Source organism: Staurois parvus, unplaced genomic scaffold (assembly GCF_062004578.1).
Source record: "Staurois parvus isolate SC_StPar_1 unplaced genomic scaffold, SC_StPar_1.0 ptg001302l, whole genome shotgun sequence".
In the NCBI taxonomy this organism is placed as follows: domain Eukaryota; kingdom Metazoa; phylum Chordata; class Amphibia; order Anura; family Ranidae; genus Staurois; species Staurois parvus.
In genome coordinates this window covers 4,486,092-4,508,144 of record NW_028319098.1, presented here as the reverse complement: position 1 = coordinate 4,508,144, position 22,053 = coordinate 4,486,092, and the positions used below count along the sequence as shown (strand labels likewise).

The 22,053-nt window shown below is 44.4% G+C and overlaps 1 protein-coding gene and 1 long non-coding RNA gene across 3 annotated transcripts in view; one reads left to right on the top strand and one right to left on the bottom strand.

Annotated features, from left to right (window-relative positions):
• Positions 1-20,540, bottom strand: part of LOC149437169 (uncharacterized) — a 218,203-nt gene extending 197,663 nt beyond the window's left edge. Inside the window, exon 1 of one of the 2 annotated variants that reach the window (XM_089661012.1) lies at positions 20,332-20,540. In XM_089661012.1, the coding sequence (XP_089517138.1) occupies positions 20,332-20,341 (10 nt within the window). In that variant the 5' untranslated portion in view covers positions 20,342-20,540. The remainder of the gene's footprint in view (positions 1-20,331) is intronic. The other variant, XM_089661011.1, reaches the window with a different exon arrangement.
• LOC149437168 (uncharacterized) overlaps positions 18,291-22,053 on the top strand; it is a 29,924-nt gene continuing 26,161 nt past the window's right edge. The window contains exon 1 of the long non-coding RNA XR_016308162.1: positions 18,291-20,367. This is a non-coding gene — a long non-coding RNA (uncharacterized LOC149437168). The remainder of the gene's footprint in view (positions 20,368-22,053) is intronic.

Genomic DNA, 22,053 nt, shown 5'->3' with positions numbered 1-22,053 from the left:
GAAATTTAAAAATGTGAAAAAGTGACATTCACTAAATACACTAAAATAACACAGTAAAACATTACTGTATCAAACCATTTCACATACATTTTGTCCCGAGTGCTTTGTCCTGTGCCCTGCCTGCATTTTTACCATTCTATCTGTCTGGAAACTGAGAAATGTCCATGGCGTCCAAAAAGCGTCCCTTTAGGTCAAAAGCGGTTTTAGACCAGCTAGAGAACAGCGATAGTAAATTAGAACTACTTGCAGAATTGAGTGATAATGATTCGTGGGGAAATTCATCATCAGACACTGAAAACGATTTTGCGACTTTGCTCAGTGATGTGCAAACTTGGCGCTATATTTCAAATTTCAGTGTTTTTGGTTTGATTATATTATTGAATTAAATGTATTATTATTATATCATTATTTTTTATGATTATTTAATAAATTATAATTTATGATTTCGTGTTTCAAATTTTAACATACCCGGAATGTTTTCTAGACTCTTGTACGGACAGATTTCAGTGAGTTATTCCTATAAAATTACAGTCCTACAATTAAAAAAAATTGCTATTTCCATGCAAAAAAATGTACTGCTTTGAGCACAGAAATACTGACATAATCAAAGCACTAGGGAGGTTAATGTGAGAATAATAAACAAACAACTCAAAATTTACAAATAAACGTTTCTGACATTTAAAAAACAAAAATAAAAATCAGAGACCAATATAGCCACCCTTCTTTTCAATAACAGTCATGAGCCTTCCATTCATGGAGTCTGTCTTGATCTTTCTTGATCTGTTGATGATCAACTTTTTGTGTAGCACCAACCAGACACTGTTCAGAGAGGTGTACTGTTTTACTTCATCGTAAATCTCCACAAGTTCTCAATAGGGTTTAGGTCAGGGGGCCATGTCATTACTCTTTCATCTTTAAGGCCCTTACTGGCTAGCCCTGCAGTGCAGTACTTTGATGCATACGATGGAGCACTGTCCTGCATAAATATCATGGTCTTCTTGAAAGATGCAGACTTTTTCCTGAACCACTGCTTGAAGAAAGTGTCTTCTAAAAACTGGCAGTAGGTTTGGGAGTTGATTTTGAGTACATTTTCAGCCTGAAAAGGTCCAACTAGCTCATCTTTAATAATACCAACCATACCAGTACCCCACCTCCACTTTGCTGGCGTCTGAGTTGAAGTGAAGCTCAGTGCCCGCTACTGATCCAGCCACAGGCCCATCCATCTGGTCTGTCAAGAGTCACTCTCATCTCATCAGTTCATAAAACCTTTGAAAAATCTGTCTTCAGATATTTCTTGGCCCAGTCTTGACATTTTAACTGATGTGTCTTGTTCAGTGGGGGTCAGGTTTCAGCCTTCCTTACCTTGGCCATGTCTCTGAGCACTGAAAACCTTGTCCTTCTGGGCACTTCAGGTAGGTTGCAGTTCTGGAATATGATAGCACTGGAGGATAATAGGTTCCTGATAGCTTCACGTTTGATTCTTCTCAATCTTTGGCAGTTAATTTGTGTCTTTTTTTCTCAGCACGTTTCTTGTGACCCTGTTGACTATTTGCTACAAAACATTTGATGGTTCTGTGATCACACCTCAATATCTTAGCAATTTCAGTGTTCAGAGTGCTGAATTCCTCTGAAAGACTCTCTTGCAATTTTTGACTTTTCAGAGTCAGTTAAATCTCTTTTGTGGCCCATGCTGCCTGAGGAAAAGAAGCTGCCTAATAATTATGCACACCTTGATATAGGATGTTGATCTCCTTAGGCCACACCCTCCTTCATTACACAAATACACATCACGTGATATGCTTACATCCCATAAGCATTCAAGTTTATACAGCTTGGAGTTGGACAAAAATACATAAAAATGATGATTTGTTCAAAATACTCACTTGCCTAATAATTGTGCACACAGTGTATGGCCAGCCTAACAAACACTGGTCCATTGACTTTTTTACTACACCCCCAGAACAATCAGGCTACATCCAGACCTGAGAAAAAGAAAGAAGGATCCAGTCGGCAGCATCATATGATCACAGCATCAGGTAAGTAAAATAGGCATTTGGATAGTTGGTTTTTGTTCACATCAAATGATAATTGGAGGAGGATTGGAGGGTGGGTTGCTAATATCCTGGAGTTTGACTTTGCTGAATTTTAGGCATCAGCACTGCTTGGTCCAAGACTAAAGGATAGACCTCTGAAAACTGATCTGGAAGAATTAACTGTTAATTAAATTAATTAAAATGAACTGTTAAATAAAAAAGTATTATAGACAGTACTCAACTATTCTCCCCTCTCTTCCTCTTCACACAAGGAAAGAGGAATAGAAATTTTTTTTTACGCTAATGCAAGGAATGCATTAAGGTAAAAAGTTTTTAGCTTTAGTATCAATTTAATAATCAAACTATGAACTCCGCAAATGTGAAACTGTGTATTGTCTAGTTCAGCCTTTTTCAACCACAGTGCCCAGGAACCCTGGGGTTCCTTGAGGTTTCTTCAGAGGTGTCTTGGCAAAATGTGTAAAAATTGCCCAAAATTTGTATACATGCCAGCGGGTGGAACAAACCTACCTTTTAGTCACATGAAACCAAAGGTTTTCATTGTGTACCCTAACAACCTTCTAGCCACCGGCGTCCTAACAACAAATGACATCATCAGTTGATAAGGAGGATGTTAGTTGTCCTAACAGCATTCTTGTTTGACCCTTCCCTGCCTCTCTCTATCACCGCTGAGGTCACATTAGCTGATGGTGAAAAACTGAGAGAGAGGAAAAACACAGGAACACTAGTCAGTACCAGTATGCAAACATGTATTTGCTTTGGGTGAATAAATCACCTCTAACATTGGGTGTCCTAGGTGTGTGGATATTGTCGCGTCATATAAAACTATTTGAATAGTTTTTTACATTTTAGAATGGGGTGTGTCGAGACTGATCATAATTTTAAAAGGTGTCTCAAGACTGTCCATAATTTTAAAGGGTGCCTTGGCTGAAAAAAGGTTGAGAAACACTGGTCTAGTTAATACTACATTTCCTGCAAAACAAAATACGCCAAACACGTGTAAAGACAGAGGTCAGTGGGGAAAAGGTGCCAAACATTATCTAGTATAAATGATCAAACAAAAGAAAAAAAAAGGTTTTGGTAAGTAAATGACAAGGACAGGAATAAAAAAAGTTAATATATCTGAACAACTATTTAGGCTCCATGCACACTGGATCAAACAAAAGCTGGAAAAACCACTGGAAATGCTGGCAATGGCATTTATTTAGTAGCATTATAGCAATGTTGAGAAGCGTTTAGCAACGTAAGCAAGTTTTTTTTTAGCATTTATAGAGTACATGAAGATGTATGTGTGGACAGCACAGTGGCTAAATGGTTAGCACTTTTGCCTGGCAGTACTGGGGTTGTTGGTTCAATCCCAACCAGGACACCACCTGCCTGGAGTTTGCATGTTCTCTCTGTGCCTGCATGGGTTTCCTCCGGGTACTCGGGTTTCCTCCCACCCTCCAAAGACATGCTGGAAAGTTAATTGGATCCTGTCTAATTTGGCCCTAGTATGTGTATGTATGAATGTGAGTTAGGGACTTTAGATTGTACACCCCTTGAGGGTTAGGGACTGATGTGAATGTACAATATATATGTAAAGTGCTACGTAAATTGACAGCGCTATATAAGTACCTGTAATAAATAATCAAAAAACATTTAGGCACGTTTAGCATTTTTTTCTTTTAGACAAATGCTTTAAAATCTGTACAAAAACTTTTTCTTCTGCTACTAGATACTGAAGCTCAAAAAACACTAATAGCCTAAAGTAAATTGCATGGACACATGCAGGTAGGATAACACTACTTAGCTTCCAGGAGCATAAAAAAAAAGGTTAAACCAGCTTCTAGGAGATTAAAAAAACGCTAGTGAGCATGGAGTCTTATGAATGCCACTGTTTTGATGAGAGAAACTTTACTGTCTCAACCAACATTAACTATTTTATTTCTTGTTAGTAAATAGGAAGGTTATTATATATATTTACTTGTTTTAAACTTTTGTTTTTTGGGGTTTTTTTTACATTTCTTCAGTTGCTTTCTGGTTTCTGGCCTATGTCAAAATTATATAATACATCCCAGGAGTCGTCAGGGGCATTTTTTTTTCTTTCATCTGGAGGAAGGGAGGAGGGGCTTTCTCTGCTAAACACACTCTTTTGTCTGCATGCCTAAGGCCAGGACTGATGGATTCCAGGAAGTAAATGCTTCTTGAAACATCTGCCCAAATTCAAGATGGCCGCAGCTAGAAATGCTAAGGGGGAGTTTTTCAAAGTGATTTCTCAACAAAATAATCCATGGAAGCATGGATGGAATTTGGTTGAATAGTAAAAATGAATCAAACCACTGCAACACCTGCCTGGAGTTTGCATGTTCTCCCTGTGCCTGCGTGGGTTTACTCCAGGTACTCCAGTTGTTTCCTCCCACACTCCAAAGACATGCTGGAAGGTTAATTGGCTCCAGTCTAAATTGGCCCTAGTATGTGTATGTATCAATGTGAGTTAGGGACCTTAGATTGTACACCCCTTGAGGGTTAGGGACTGATGTGAATGTACAACATATGTATGAAAAGCGCTGAGTAAATTGACAGTGCGATATAAGTACCTGAAATAAATAAAAATAAATAAAATAGTGTTTTCAGTTTGTGGTGCTCAGATACAGTTAAAGTGTTACTAAACCGAAAACAGAAAAATCAGTCTGTATATGCAGTAAAGCATGCTTGTTATACTCACTGTGGAACCTAAGGGGTTAATCCTCTGTATTGTGTAAAAGGCTGTTTGATCCTGTCTTCTCTGATCCTCCCCTTTTTTCATTGTCCCCAATCCATCTGCTGATAGTACAGAGCTCTAGGAGCTACTCTGCACATGCTCAGTTTAGTGTGTATTGCTAGAGCGGTTTCTTTATTTGGGAGAATGCATTTAATTAGCACAGGGCCAATCAGCAATGGCCAGACGGAGGGTCAGGGGTCATGCAGACTCATAGGACAATCAAGGGAGAATGAAAACTCCTTCTACAAGCTTTAACCACTGCTCTGCTGGACACTGATAGAAGTCACAAGACTGCTATATACTGCTGATGAGAAAAGGTATTTACCAGTTTATATTTACTAAAATAATTGCATTTTCATGATCTGTGTACTGTGGGAGATCAGATATAGTGAATGCAGGGTCCTGGGTTTAGTAATACTTTAAGCAGCACTTTAGGTCTAATGGGCTGAACAAATCCAACAGGAATTCTACAGATATTGGTCATCACGCTCTGCTGCTTCTGAGCAAGAAGAAGATGTATTACAGAGAAATAGTTATTTAAAGTATGTTTGTGATAGACTTTCACAACTATTCATGCTATTCATAAGACTACGACTTCTCACTTAGTAACCACTTGTGTTCACTGACAACAAATAAACAATACCTTGTTATAGGCTGCATGAATTAAAGATGAAAACATTCTTTGGTGATCACTACTGTAAAGGACATGGTGACTCCATACACTGCGCCCAAAGCAGAGTTTTCCAGGAATAAATAAGAACACAGCCTTATCTCTACTGCTCTTGAATTATTTTCCATCAAAACTTGCATATCCTTATCAGGACCAACGGAGAAGAGTTGTTAAAGGGAAAGTATAGTGCATTTATTGCAAGCACATATTTTGGGTAGTTGTGATAGTAAAAGCCCTAGTCCAGCTCCCCCCTTTGCTGCACCCTTCCTACTGGATATCCTACTGGAAATGTCTATGACCAAAGAAGGATTCAAAGCAGAAACAGAAGAGGAGAAGACTCAGGGCTACTGTGTCATGTGACCATGGCTAACGGTAAGTAAAAAAGGGCATTTAGAAATTCTGGTTGCATGACCTCTTCTTCCTCTTCATCTTTCAGCGGTGGGTAGGTTTTAAAACACAGCAACCTTGTCCTGTGAGTCCAGGACGGCCTGATGACCTGCAGGTCCTTGATGCCCTGAGTCCATAGGAATATCATTCAATCCTGGAGGCAATGTTATTTTATGAAAGGTAAATTAGCCATCACAGGCAAGGTAGGTTAAAGTGGTATTAAACCCAAAAACAAAAATGTATTATATTGCAGCTTACCAATTCTTAGATGTGGTGGCTGCAGTAGTTTCTTTAGGCTTTTTTCTTTATTTTCACCAGTTGATCCGGCCAGTAGGTCTGTTATTTTTTAACTTTCTACCAGACCAAGCTGCCCAGCAAAAGTGGCAGTTTTAGGGTGCTTACAATGATCAGCTTATTTATTCAGTTATTTACAAACTTAATCCCTAAAGAAAAAAAAAATGTTGATGTAACAGCTTAAAAAAGTGTTAGCTCGAGTTTGGCTTTTAACCACCTGCCCTCCCGAAGATTTTTCCCCCCTTAATGACTAGGCCATTTTTTGCTATTCGGCACTGCGCTATTTCAACTGGTAATTGCACGGTCATGCAATGCTGTACCCAGACAAAATGTATGTCCTTTTTTTTCCACACAAATAGAGCTTTTTTTAGCAAAAGGCAGTGACAGGTAGACTCTAGATATCTCCTCTGCCCTTAAAGCAGCTGATTACACCAAGATCTGTGTGATCAGATGCTTTCCTAATTTTAAAATGGCGAAATGGAAATGATAAAATGCTTAAAGCTTCCGGTTTCTTAGACCATAGAGTTGATTGGAGGCATTCCGGTCTCTGCTCAGCTCTATGGTCAGCTAGTGGAACTGCTTGTTGCAGTCTTGGGTTCCCTAGTGGGATGGGAGAGCTCAAGAACACCGTGAAAGGAGTTGGGACACACACACACACATCCCTTCCCGCTGCTTGTAAAAGCGTAGGGTGATGGCAATCTAACTCTAGCTGACCCTGACTGGCTGGGAGAGGAGCTTACAGACCCTGACGCTACCTAATGTCGCTAGTGGCAGTAGTACAGTGATCAGTAACAAAATTCTATATACTGACACTGCACTAATGGTACTGGCTGGGTGATGGGGTTATCAAAGGGTTAAATGTGCTAACCTAACGTGTGTAAAATGTAGTGCTTTTACTCAGTGCCGTGTTCTCTCTCCTCTCCCTGGACCGGCATAGGGGCAGCGGGGGGTACACGCATCTGCACGCACCCCTGGAAATAGAAAGCAACGTAAGGGAACGTCACTTTGCCCAGAGCCGCTGCTTGCCCGCACATTGTGTTATAAACTAACTAAGGGCGGGAAGTGGGTAAAGTGTAACTAAACCCCCAAAAAATTATATATTGCAGTTTATCAATCATTGCATGTAGTGGCTGCATTAGTTTTCTTTTTTCAAGTTTTCATTCCTTTATGCAGTGATTAGCCAGTAGCACAACTCCTGTCTTTAGGTGGCTACATTTACTCTTCACTGTATCTACAATATAGCCGCCCTAGGGCAACAGCATTGTCATTGAAGAGGGTGGTGTTAAATAGACTCTAGTGTATTTAATTGAACTTTACATAAGTGACTAACAATTTAAAGCCCAACTTCAGCTAACAGTTATTAAGCAGTTACAGCAATTGTTTGTTTTTTTCCTTTAGGGATAAAGGTTTTACATAAATGAATAAAAGCTGACCATTGTAAGCACCCCTCTCAGTGTTAACTGGTTTGATTCTACCATCTAACTGACATTTTTGCTAAACAGCTTGGTCCTTTGAATGAAGTTGATATGACAAAATAAGGAATACGCACACAGCTGCCTCATCCCAATATCCCGTATTTAAATCCAGATGTGAACATGGTATGAATGGCAATTCTGCATATGAATAATGTTAAAACTACTGTCAGAAACAAAAACCCAATGATTGCCGACAAATGAGAATCATCTACTGGAACTTTTTCCTCTTCGTCAAACATTATAATTTGCTATTGTCAATACATAATAATATTCTGTTCTGTACCATATCACAGTAATCAACTATCATTCATTTTTTTTAAAGGGCCAGTCCACCCATTACCAGTTTATTGGCTATGGATAGAAAGAGACTTTTCATATGTTTCAGAACCAATTAGTGAGCTCTACCTGCTGTAGTTCAAGGCTCTGCCCTGTCAAACTTTCACTGCATTTGTTGTAGCAAGTGAGGTCTTACTTCCTCAGCTGCAGTCTTTGTAATGCAACATTCAGGTGATAAAGCCCACAGACGCATGATGGGAAGCTGGGAACATACATAACACAATCCGTAGACGTATAAGAGACACATGATTATACCCAATAGTATATATATATATATATATATATATATATACACACACATCTTTTTAATGGGTATGTTAGCTTTTTTTTTTTTTGCTCAATTTAATTTAATTTTTAAAAGTGCACACATATTTAAAGGATAATTGCAAAATCTTAATTGTACAGTAGTGGACACAAGCTGAATATTCATAGACCCTAGGTCAGGGGTTGGCGACCTGTCAATCACAATTTACACATCAATCACAGACAGGTGAGGGGTAGATCACATTCCTTGGATGCAGACCCCAGGATCTGGATAGGAGAGAAGGTGTGGGTAGCATTTAGTGGAACAGATCAGCTATATTTTCCTCCCCTTTTAGCAGCTGAATGCTGGCAGGAGGGAGAGAAGGGGAAGCAGACTTTCAAGTGGAGAAAAATACAGCTGATCAGTTCCACTAAATTCCAAACCTCCCATCCCTCCTCTCCAGGTTCCCCTCCCTTAGGTTGCCTGGTCCACTGTGTGCTGCCTTGCCCCCCTCCCACTGTGCTGCCAGCCTCCCTCCTCTCCCGCTTCCTGGGGGATGTATCAGGATGGAGAGTGGGGGAGGGGCCGGTAAATGTTATTTACCTGCCCCTTTCTTTTCTGAATGGGCACAGTGAGCAATTGGTACCGACCATTCACTGTGTCCATTCATACCTGAAGCATAGTAAATTGCTTACTATGCTTCAATTTGTAAATGAAGAGGAAGCCGCTCAACAGAGAGCACTTCCCATCCATTTACTGTCCAGTGCAGCTGAGGCTGCAGAGTAAGGGTCTGGGGAATCTCTGTCCTCAGTTCCTTTTTCTGTTTCAAAAGTGAGACATCAGGGGTCTGTTTAGACCCCCAACATGTCACCTAAGATTGCCAAAAGGTCTTCTAAAAAAAATGTTTTAAATAATAAATAAATAAAAAATAAAAGTGTAAAAAAAAATAAAAAATAAAAATAAAAACTACTGACACCGCCCACTGCCCTAATGACACCATCCCTTGCCTACAGCCCTACTGACATTGTCTATAGCCCTACTGACACCCTCCACTGCTTTACTGATAACATCCTCTGCACTACTAACACCATCCACTGCTCTACTGATGTACACTGTCCACTGTCCTACTAACACCAGCTTCTGCCCTACTGACATCATCCACTGTTCTACTGACACCGTCCTCTGCGCTACTGACACCATCCACTGCTCTACTGACTGACACTATTCTCTGCCCCACTGACACCATCCACTACTCAACTGACAATGCCCACTGCCCTGACACCATCCACTGCCCTACTGACACTGTCCACGTTTAAGGTAGGCTAAGCTTATATTATTACAGTGACATTTGTTTTATTATATTTTTCTAGGTTTTCCTTACTATTTAGTTTGGTTTTGCTAGTTAATTTCTTAAAAAAAAAAAAAAGGGAGCCGAACCCTATTGATCTTTGCTCTTTTTCATGTTGTTCAGATAGATGTCCACCTCTCAAAGGTGCCTAACTATGCCCTAGGTTGTAAGCTGTTACCTTCAGGTGATTAGACACTGGCAAGCTTTTGAGGACACACCCCCCGAGCATCCCCCCATATCTCACGCCACGGGGACTCTTACCTTAATCAGGTTATTATTTTCTTGCCCTTCTCTTTAATCAACTCCTCACTATCTTCTAATACAACAATAGAAGCAGTGCATCCAGATTGTTGCAACCTTGGTAAAATCTTGAGAACCATACCTGGGCACTGGATGCTGCATGGGCATTCACCACAGAACTTTGTGCAGTGGGTCAGGGGCGGACTGACAACTCATGCCCTAACTCAAAAAAGCCTATGAAAAAGGTACCAGGGGCATCTCATGGGGCCCCCTACTGACCCCAGGCCCTCGGGCAGTGCCCGAGTTTCCAAATGATCAGTCCACCCCTGCAGTGGGTTTAGTTAGCTGCGGGGTGCTATACAGGTCCAAGGCTGTGGTCCATCCCTATGGAGCTCAAACCCTGAAGACTCCTCCAGTGCTATGCCCACCATGATGGGCAAAACCTAGATCCACTAAGAGACCCACCAGAGAAGTGGACAGGTAAGACAGGGTTAGCCAAGTATCTCTGTCCCCAAATTCCTGAATAATATGTGTTATAACTAACATGAAACCAAGGCTGTGTTTAGAATTTATTCCTTTTTACAGTGTAAACTTTTCAAACTTGGCACTGAAATGTAACCACTTAGAACTCCAGCTGGCCAAAATTGGATCAAAATTCAGCCAGTTAAGCAGTGACTGACTGAATTTTGATCAATGTGTGGCCTCTCCCACTTGGCAGAAGCTGATCTAATTACCAACTTCTGTCATATGGGAATGCTGTGAATTTGTTCTCGGTCAGAAGCTACAGCCAATGGGCTGCTATTGCTGATCACTGTATTCTGACAGCAGAGAATCCCCACTGTCAGAATAAAATGTCTCAGAGAGAATTCCTCTATCTACCTCCCTTGTGTGAATGGAGGAATCATTTTACTTTTTTTTGATCAGCCCACTGTCTGATAACTAAACTATTAACCTATGGCCAGCTTTAGTGTCAAGTGAATGACCAGGTGTCACATCATATTAATGGTTGCACACTTTAATCGCAACTTCTGCTTAGAGACCCTTTATAAAAGTACTCAGTTGCTTCCTCCCATCTTTTTGTCACAAGGACTTCACTACAGGACAGTTTGCACCCAGGTTCCTAAGTATTCCTTCTTGGACAAACCCTATTTCTGCAGCCTACGCTGTAAGTACTCCACAGAAGAATACCCTCACCTGTAGCAATTGCGGAAACCAGGTAAAAAGGGAGCCACACTAAAAGCTCAGACGAACATTCACCTGAACAAAACTCACTTTCATATTGACGAAGTATCTCTTACATTTGAGTAGGACAGTGGTTCTCAACCTTTCTAATGCCGCGACCCCTTAATACAGTTCCTCATGTTGTGGTGACCCCCAACCATAAAATTATTTTCGTTGCTACTTCATAACTGTAATTTTGCAGTGGGAGGACTAGCGCCCCATCACTGATGTCAGTGGGATGAATAGTGTCCCATCGTTGGTATCAGTGGGAGGAATAGTGCCCCATCGTTGGTGTCAGTGGGAGGAATAGTGCCCCATCGTTGGTGTCAGTGGGAGGAATAGTGCCCCATCGTTGGCGTCAGCGGGAGGAATAGTGCCCGATCGTTGGCGTCAGTGGGAGGAATAGTGCCTCATCGTTGGCGTCAGTGGGGGGAGGAATAGTGCCCCATCGTTGGCGTCAGTGGGGGGAGGAATAGTGCCCCATCGTTGGCGTCAGTGGGGGGAGGAATAGTGCCCCATCGTTGGCGTCAGTGGGGGGAGGAATAGTGCCCCATCGTTGGCGTCAGTGGGGGGAGGAATAGTGCCCCATCGTTGGCGTCAGTGGGGGGAGGAATAGTGCCCCATCGTTGGCGTCAGTGGGGGGAGGAATAGTGCCCCATCGTTGGCGTCAGTGGGGGGAGGAATAGTGCCCCATCGTTGGCGTCAGTGGGGGGAGGAATAGTGCCCCATCGTTGGCGTCAGTGGGGGGAGGAATAGTGCCCCATCGTTGGCGTCAATGGGGGGAGGAATAGTGCCCCATCGTTGGTGTCAGTGGGGGGAGGAATAGTGCCCCATCGTTGGTGTCAGTGGGGGGAGGAATAGTGCCCCATCGTTGGTGTCAGTGGGGGGAGGAATAGTGCCCCATCGTTGGTGTCAGTGGGGGGAGGAATAGTGCCCCATCGTTGGTGTCAGTGGGGGGAGGAATAGTGCCCCATCGTTGGTGTCAGTGAGGGGAGGAATACTGTCTCATCGTTGGTGTCAGTGGGGGTAGGTATAGTGCCCCATCGTTGGTGTCAGTGGGGGGAGGAATAGTGCCCCATCGTTGGTGTCAGTGGGAGGAATAGTGCACCATCGTTGGTCTCAGTGGGGGGAGGAATAGTGCCCCATCGTTGGTGTCAGTGGGGGGAGGAATAGTGCCCCATCGTTGGTGTCAGTGGGAGGAATAGTGCACCATCGTTGGTGTCAGTGGGGGGAGGAATAGTGCCCCATCGTTGGTGTCAGTGGGGGGAGGAATAGTGCACCATCGTTGGTGTCAGTGGGGGGAGGAATAGTGCCCCATCGTTGGTGTCAGTGGGGGGAGGAATAGTGCCCCATCGTTGGTATTAGTGACACAAATGATGGGGCACTATCCCTTCCACTGACACCAATGATACTTACCTTGCTGACTCCTGCTCCAGCCTGGGCTCGCTCTCTCCCTCTCCCATCTACAGCCTGCATACCTGGCTGCAGCAGCAAAATTTGCACTTACCTGTCAGCTGTCTTCCTTCTCTGGCCTCTCTCTTCACTCGTTCCTGCAGCTCCCTCAATCTTCTTCGATCTCCGCGCGCTGCCGCTCGGCTCCTCCTCTCCAAGCTCCACCTTCTCGCCGGTGATTGGCCGCCTGTGTGCCTCTCCTGAGCTACAGTTCCGGTGGCCAATCAGCGGCGAGGAGGCGGTGACAGGGGCAGCATATCATCCCGCCCACACATCGCCGGAGACAGCAGCGGTGTCTCGGTTCCTAAGACCATCGGAAATATGTTTTCCGATGGTCTTAGGCGACCCCTGGGAAATGGTCGTTCGACCCCCAAAGGGGTCGCGACCCCCAGGTTGAGAACCGCTGGAGTAGGACCTGTTTTTAACACCGGATTCAGGGCTCAAAAAAGCCAAGTTCCTTTTCCAGCTCCACCATCTCTTCCTGAGTCAGATCCCAACATGTGCACATTAGTAGAGGCAGTAATGGAATGAGGAGGACTCAGTGGTGATTGTAGAGAAGGCCACAGAAGATTTCTCACCCCCAGGCTCCTATGCACCTAATGTTATGGCTTCATGCATTACACTTGCCACACTTCTGCTGTGCGCAAAAAGCCTTGGCAGTGTTGCACATGAATTTCACTGTGCCCCTTTGCTTAATCTAAAAAGACATTATCTGTTCATGTACAAAATTAATGGACAATTTATGATGAGTGGGTAAACCCAGGAAAAGATTTTCTCCACCCAAAATTAATTGCCGAGTTCTATCCGGTGGGAAAAGAGTTCACAAAAAAAGTGGTCTGTTCCAGTGATAGACCTGCCTGCCTCAACTTAAACAAACATCTCACTTTTTCAACTGGATATGTTCCTTCATTCAAAGATTCTGCAGATAGGAGGTTTAAATTACTGCTTAAAGATCTCTTTACACCTGCAGGCCCAGCTCCGCAAACAGCTGTTGCTGCAATTTCTGTCTGACAAACCGGACTAGGGTAATGAACAACCAACAGGATCCTGTACTACAAGACTATATTTTAACTGAGCAATTACAGCAATTACCCTCTGCCCTGATATTTTGTCTGGATGTCCAAGAATAAGTTATGACACAAATCTCCAGAATGGCTCTCGTTTTCACTCACATGAATAGCTCCTTGTAAAAGGTGCCTTACACATATGCCCTTGGAAGAAAGTATATAGTATAATATAGAGTCCCAAGGGTAGCCACAGCACTCTATATCTGAGGTAAACGCCCAGGTGCTCACCCACTAAGAAATCTGCAAGACCCGTGAGTGCCTCTATACCAGTTTTGGATTAGTATTGTATACAGGGTATAACGATAGTATACATACATGTTCATGAAGGTTATATGCAACCATCTACTCTAGAAAAATTTAGGTCTGACCAACATTCCTAAAGTTGTTTACACTGTAAGTCATATTGCTGCATCTTAAAATAGGAAAATATAAACTCTAGGCTAAAAACTGGAAGCAGTAACAACACAGTGGTGAAAGTATTAAAGCGATAATAAAGGTTAATTTTTTTTTTTTAATGACAAACATGTTATACTTACTTGCTCAGTGCAGTGGTTTTGCACAGTACAGCCAGGAGCCTCCTCTTCTAGGGACCCCTGCCGGAGCTTCTGGCTCCTCCTTTCTGTCGGGTGCCCCCATAGCAAGCAGCTTGCTATGGGGGCACCCTAGCAGGTTATTCCCAAGCCACTGTTTCATGTGTCCATTCACGCATGGAGCTGCGGCTTGACCCCACCCCCATCTTTCCTCACTGGCTGACTGGCTGTGAGTGACAGCAGTGGGAGCCAATGGCTCCCGCTTGCTGTCACAGCCAGTGAGGAGGCAGAGACCCAGGACAGCCAAGGCTGTTGTACACATTGATAGATTGCGATGGGGCTCAGGTAAGTAATGAAGGGGCTGGGGGCACTGCTGCGCATAGGTTTTTTACCTTCATGCATAGAACCCCTCAGCCTTTAAAACCACTTTAAAAAGTGTGACCACTTAAACATTTGCAAGGCACCAGTGTCCGAATTCAGCCACGAAGAAACAATCATCTATCATAGCTCTCATAGCCGTAATGCAGAAAGAATTGGTCCCACAATCCAGTTTACAACGTACAACACTACATTACTAAATAAACAAAAAGATGTGACGTTTGAAATATATTCCATTTGTTAAAATGCCGGCTAAAAAATATGGATTCTAAAATAATCCCATTACGGCTCTAGTGATCAAACATACTGTGACTGCCTGGTAAAAGTTACAAAGCACGGATCATATACAGAAACATAGATTCTGACAACACAAGAACTTGCAGATATTTGAAAAAATATGAGCTTCCAAACAGAATGTACAAAGTAGAACTGAACACTGTGTTTCTCACTAAGTACAACAAATATCCTTCACATGCTACAGGACATTGTGGCAGTTACCATGGTGGAGATTTCCCTGTGTGAATGAAAGTTCAATGTAACAGGTTAGACTGTTATTACATAATCTTGAAAAACACAAAGCCAAGTCAAGTTAGTTACTTAAAAACATCTCATTTAAAAATATAATTACTGATAAAAAAGTACATGAGTCAAGGGGAAGTTGAACAAACAGGGAGAACTGGAATGAATTTTAGTGCAAGAGTACACTAGATTCCTGGGCTCCTTACCAACTGCTACATGTTACTGCACTATGGCTAATATCAGATGGTCTTTCTTCTGGCTCACATAAAGTGGTCTTTCCTACGGCTAATATCCTAATATCAACTCTTTCTTACAGGTAATAGGCGGCCTTTCTTATGGCTAATATTAGATGGTCTTTTTATGGGTAAAATCAGGTTGTCTTTCTCGTAGCTAATATCAGGCAGTCTCTCTTACAGCTAATTTAAGATTGTCTTTGATGGTCTTTGATGGTCTGGAGGTCCAGTGGGAGCATCAGGTCCTTTGGCCGTGCTCTGGGTGTTTTCCCGCTGCTCCGGTGGTGTCTAGGGCTCGGGGAGTAGCAGAGGGGTGCAGGGAGGCTCGCAGGAATGATGTCACCACATGGACCGGGCTCATTCTTTCATTGGCCTGATGAAGGAGTGAGCATGCTTCGAACATGCGCCATCTTGGAAACCCACTCCATGCAGTGACATCACCCCTGCAAGTCTCCCTGTGGAACTCCATCACTTGACATGCCTACTTGTTACCTATCTATGTGAGTGCAATTTTGCCATGAAATCTGCCTGATTTTACCTGTCTACACTGCTGTCTCTCGTCTCCACCTTCATTAGGCGTATCTACAAACTCTTACAGCCGGCTGCCTCCTCGGACAAGTCCATACTACTACAAGCCCCCACTACAGATGGACTTGGACACCACCTCCACATGGACCTTCTACTAACCCCCATTGCTGATGGTCCATCCCCAAGCACGCACAGGTTAGATGTGTCTTAGTGCTCCATCCCCCCACTCACCTCAGGACTAAAGAGTTAAACTGTCTGGCCATGCCAAGAGTTAATAGAATTTTCTTTGAGCCTGGGTTCACACTGATGCGGTGTGGAATTCGCAGCAGTTTCTGTGCGAATTCCACACCGCATCACAATCGCACCCCGTTCATGCGAACTGCTGTGGGTGTGTAAGTTAACAACACCCCAAAATCTGTCCACAAAACGTGTTGCGATGTGTAGAATCGGATAGCATAGATGTGAATACCCATGCAATCCGATTCTAGTGCGGACCAAAAAAAGGGTTCTGCGCCTTTTTTGTGAGGATGTGGTGCAATTTGAGCCATACAAAATGTATGGCTCAAATCGCACTGCACAGATTTTGCATGTGATTTGCACAGGAATGCGGTGCGGATCCTGTGTGCATCACATGCGATGTGCTGCACAGCACAAGTGTGAACTCAGGCTTAAGGTCAGGCTGAAACAAATAGTCAACTTAAAGGCTAACTCCACCTTGCTCACTATGTCACTTTACACCCATATTTAGGGTGCAACATGTAAAATGGTGCCATGCTTCCCTCACCCCCAAACTGCCCTCAGCCACTGCATGATTGTCAGGTTCTCCTCTTTGGTGTCTTCTGCCTTTTTCTAAATCTTGCCTAGCTGTGCACTTCTCTGTCAGAAGAGCTGCGTCATTCATTCATAGAGATCTGTGAATGAATACATTAAAATAAAGTCCCGTCAGCCACTGCAGCAGAGGAACTTGTGGGTATCAATGGACCAGAAGAGCAGTGATCACCCCACTTGTAGCCCACTTCTACAGCCCGGTAACCAAGGTCCATATCTCAGTACAGACCAGCGTTACAGTTTCCTGCAAATGTGGGTGCTTTTATTACTTTTTGTAAAAGTTGGACTTAGCATTTAACACCGACTTTTTTTTTTTGCTCTATGACAACAAATTGCCATATGCTTGTAGAAGATGTTTTTAAAACACATACAACTCACACACACATAGAGGATGAACTTGATGAACCCGTGTCTTTTTTCAGTCTTACCTGCTAAGTATTTATATGTAACTGTTCAATGTATTTGCTTTCTTAGGCTTGCTCATTTTAATTAAATTAGAAGTACAGACAAAGCTCCTTTGGCCATACTTCTCCTATGGGTCAAAGTAGTGCACTTAGTTCTGCACTCCACTGATCCAGATTCAGCTGATAGTGGGCTAAAGTCCGCTGTCGGCTGACGTCACCGTGCCAGTCCAGGCTCTGAAGGGTTCCCAACAATAATGCTGTGATCCACCCAGATGCCTGACTGGCAGCTGGCTCAGGCTTCCGCCACAGCCAGGAGCTCCCGTGAGCTCCTCAGAGTGCCCTGGAACAGAGCAAAGGTGGAGATGCAGTGCAGACTAATAGTCACTGCTCTGTTCCCAGAGCAGAACCGAGAACTGAGCGATCAGCGGTCTTGGAACGATCAGATCTTAGTTAGAGGACAGCTGCTGTATGGTATCAATGATGCATCCATGTGGGTAAGCATGAATTTTTTGTATTTTGAAATCCCACACTTTATTTTTTAAGAATTTGTCCTGCTTAAGCACTCAGCCTGCCACTGTCAGCAGCCTTCTCTGAATGACAGGTGATGTCGTCTCTGGATTATTGGTCCCATCCTGACAGATTACTGAAGGTCCAGGTGCTCTCTCTCTCTCCTGCCCAGATGACATTTGAGAAAAATATATGTAATACAGGCCAGTATACAAATCCTACTTGTTAGAAAACATCTACTGCACAAACTGTCGTTTTTTTTCATATATTGATTCCTGGAAGCCTTGCAGAAACCACAAATTTGGCATGGTCTAATCATTGACATATAACTACTACTTTATTAATCTGCACATGGCACAACTCATTCAACTTTGTATGACATTGACCAGAACACTAGAAGGTGTTATCAGAAAAGATGAATAATCACACAAAGTACTGCAAAAAGTAATGTGCAACTTAAAAGAACCCAATCGGCAGTTACCAGAGATGATCCAATAAGGGACTGTACGAAATCTGTAGCTTTTTTGTGTACAAATGTTATGTCTGTCTGCAGTCTACACTGATCGATCTGTAAAACATTCCCTCACCTTATTCATTGTTCTGACAGCTCCGAACCAAGGTCCGAGGACCGTATTAGACAAGTCTGGTTCTTGCCGAACACACCAGTCAGTCCATGCCATGGCGGGGCTTATCCCAGCAAACACAATGCACAGCCGAAACCAACCAAGTCCCGGCACCGAACTCACATCCCGGCATCGAACTCACATCCCGGCACCGCCACACTCACTACGTTCCCTGGATTTCCCGGCAGGACACACCTGTTCCCATCAGCCGGCGTAGGTGTTCAGTTTCGGTATGAAAATGTGGGAAATTCCCCTAATTACAGGAGAATAAAAGCGAGGAGGAAGCAGAATGAGATTTCAATTCGTCCGGGGAGAGCTGAGAGAAGGAGCTGAGTGCTGCGCGGGAGAGGAGCGCCGGCGGATCCCTCTGAGATTGCTGAAGAGGAACGCACGCGGACCCCCCTACCGCCTGGGAGAGAAGTGCCAGCGGACCCCCTGAGACTGCCGGAGAGGAGGGCTTGTGCACCCCATGGGAGTGCTGGAGAGGAACGCAAACACCCCCGGGACTGCCGGAGAGAAGTGTCAGCGGACCCCCTGAAACTGCCGGAGAGGAGCGCCAGTGCACCCTGCAGGATTGCTGGATAGAACGCACGTGTGCGCTCCATGGAATTGCTGGAGAGAAGCCAGCGCACTGCTCGGAATTGCCCTAGAGAAGTTCTTACTCATCGACTGGGATTGCCGGAGACCAGGGCTAGGCACCCCCTGGGATTGCGGGAGAAGACCCCTGGTATTGCAGGACAGGACCATTAGGCAGCCCGTGGGATTGCAGGAGAAGAGCACTAGGCACCCCCTGGGATTGCACGAGAGGACCCCTGGGATTGCAGGACAGGACCATTAGGCAGCCCGTGGGATTGCAGAAGAGCACTAGGCACCCCCTGGGATTGCACGAGAGGACCCCGGGGATTGCAGGAGAGGAGCACTAGGCACCCTCTGGGAATGCACGAAAGGGACCCCTGGTATTGCGGGAGAGGAGCCCTAGGCACCCCCTGGGAGTGCAAGAGAGGACCCCTGGTACTGCAAGAGAGGAGCGCTAGGCAGCCTCTGAGAGTGCAAGAGAGGACCCCTGGTATTGCAGGAGAGGAGGGCTAGGCACCCCCTGGGATTGCAGGAGAGGACCCCTGGTATTGCTGGAGAGGAGGACAAGGCACCCCCTGAGATTGCCGGACAATAGGGCTAGGCACCAGGTGGAATTGCAAGAGAAGAGAGAACCCCTGGTACTGCAGGAGAGGAGGACTAGGCACCCCTTGGAATTGCAAGAGAGTACCCCTGGTACTGCAGGAGAGGAGTGCTAGATACCCCCTGGGATTACAGTAGAGGACCCCTGAGATTGTCTGAGAGGAGTGCTAGGCACCCCTTGAGGTTGCAAAGCATTATTACTAGGCACCCCCTGGGATTACAGTAGAGGACCCCTGAGATTGTACGAGAGGAACGCTAGGCACCCCCTGAGGTTGCAAAGGATTATCACTAGGCACCCCCTGGGATTACAGGAGAGGACCCCTGGTATTGCAGGAGAGGAGGGCTAGGCACCCTATGAGATTGCAGGAGAGGACCCCTGGTATTGCAGGAGAGGAGGGCTAGGCACCCTCTGAGATTGCAGGAGAGGACCCCTGGTACTGCAGGAGAGGAGGGCTAGGCACCCTCTGAGATTGCAGGAGAGGACCCCTGGTATTGCAGGAGAGGAGGGCTAGGCACCCTCTGAGATTGCAGGAGAGGACCCCTGGTACTGCAGGAGAGGAGGGCTAGGCACCCTCTGAGATTGCAGGAGAGGACCCCTGGTACTGCAGGAGAGGAGAGCTAGGCACCCTCTGGGATTACAGGAGAGGACCCCTGGTACTGCAGGAGAGGAGAGCTAGGCACCCTCTGGGATTACAGGAGAGGACCCCTGGTACTGCAGGAGAGGAGAGCTAGGCACCCTCTGAGATTGTAGGAATGGACCCCTGGTACTGCAGGAGAGGAGGGATAGGCACCCCCTGGGATTACAGTAGAGGACCCCTGAACGAGAGGAGTGCTAGGTACCCCCTGAGGTTACAAAGTATTATCACTAGACACCCCCTATTTGCTGGAGAAAAGTGTCGACTCAGCTCCTGGCGTGGAGAGGAGCGCTGGGTACCCCGATGTTACATTAGGCACCCTTGGTATCGGCGGAGAGGAGCACTAGGTACCCCTCTGATTTGATCAGAGAAGCCCCATGGGACCCCCTGTGATCTGTCCGCCCCGGAGCCCCGTACAGAGGGGGGCTCTTCCTTTCCTTACCATTGATCATTGTCTGGAAGGTGATCTCCTGAGCCGGTGAGTAGCAGTCATGGTGATCTGTCCCTGCCTTGGTTCTTGCTCCTTGCAGGATGCATGTCAGAGGACGGAATCCCGGTCAGTGGGACTGTCTGTCTGCTGTGACTCCGCACACACGCCATGGGCGAATCGCACGATGACACAGCCAGCATGTCCCTCCTATGGGTTTTTCTAGTCTCTGGGAACTTCCGTCAGCGCCCAGCACTTTCGGTTTCATGTGTTGGAATGAATGGTGACTGCCAAGGCAGGCGCGGGCTGTGATATGTCCTCTGTGGCTGCTTTAACCCCAAATGTACTATCTTTCAGGAGCGATCTCTTCTCACATCTGGCTGGCCCACCTAGTGCTCCCCTGTGGGCTGACATTACACAGAGAGCTCCCAATATCAGCACCTGCTGCTATGGACACAGCTCTCAACTGGCCTCATGTCCCATTTTTGAAGCCAAATCCCTCTTCCTTTCTTTTCACTTTTTGGATCTGATATATAGACCTCTGTCAAAAATGACAATGTATAATAATGTATAATCCCTGTCCAGGTCAGTCCACCTTTATCCAGCACATGACTGAAGATACCATATAAAAGATCGTGGATGGCCGCCCTCTAATAAACTCAATGTAGTATATGTGTAAAATCACAAGAAATACAGAAGTGAATTTCTGTGTCTCCCTTCTGCTGCATTGCATGTGATTTTCTGCACATTCAACAATAAACAAGTTGATTTTTGCCATAGTACGGCCAACCCAAATCTTCTATAGCCATAAAAATGCACTATTTAGCAAGAAAACCCTCAAAACATTTCATACAAACCTCTAAATTAAGCATTCTCAACCTTTTTACCCCAGAGGAACCCTTGTATTTTTTAAGTGTCAGGGAACCCCTTCCTAAAATAATAATTTTTATTATAATGCCAACAGTTTGCACAGCACTTTACAACTTGGGAGCAGACAGTGCAGTTACAATACATTTCAATACAGGAGGAATTAGAGGGCCGTGCTCATTAGAGTTTACAAAGTTAATTATAGCTACAGTATATGATATGTTCACATGAGCTCTAAATTGTAGAACTATTTATATATAAGAATTAATAATATGGCATACTTAGCATAGGACACCCAGGGCAGATGTTCTATACAACATTTTAGTGAAATTTTTGAAATTAAACAAACTATAATAACAGAAAAGAAATGCAGAAAATTAAATGATGCTGTTCCTGGCCATTAGTGATTAGTGCAGAGGTGACCTCTTGCTTTGGTCTGAATAAATGGAAGATCATTTTACCATTGCTCATCAGGAAACCCCTAGAAACATCAGGAGGAACGTTCATGAAAAAGGTTCCTCCAAATTATTGTATTTGTTCCTTTGAAAAAGTATCGGTGAAAAGAGCACCCATGGATTTAACCAGGAATTTTCTGCATATTAGGTTACTGTAGTCCATGTAATTGGGGTCATTTGACCACATACTTTGTACTTAGACATGTCCCTTTTTGTCATCTTTAAAAGTTGAAAGATATGCATCAAATGTAAAGCAGCTGGAACCAGGATCAGTTTGGCTAGGTGTCCAGCATGAGGCTAAATTTGGATTCAGAATTCAAAACCAATAACATATTAAAAGTGTGGTCAATGGTAATAGCAAACTCAAAATGTGGGATGCAATAAAAAGTAAAAAAAAAACAAAAAAAACAGAAGA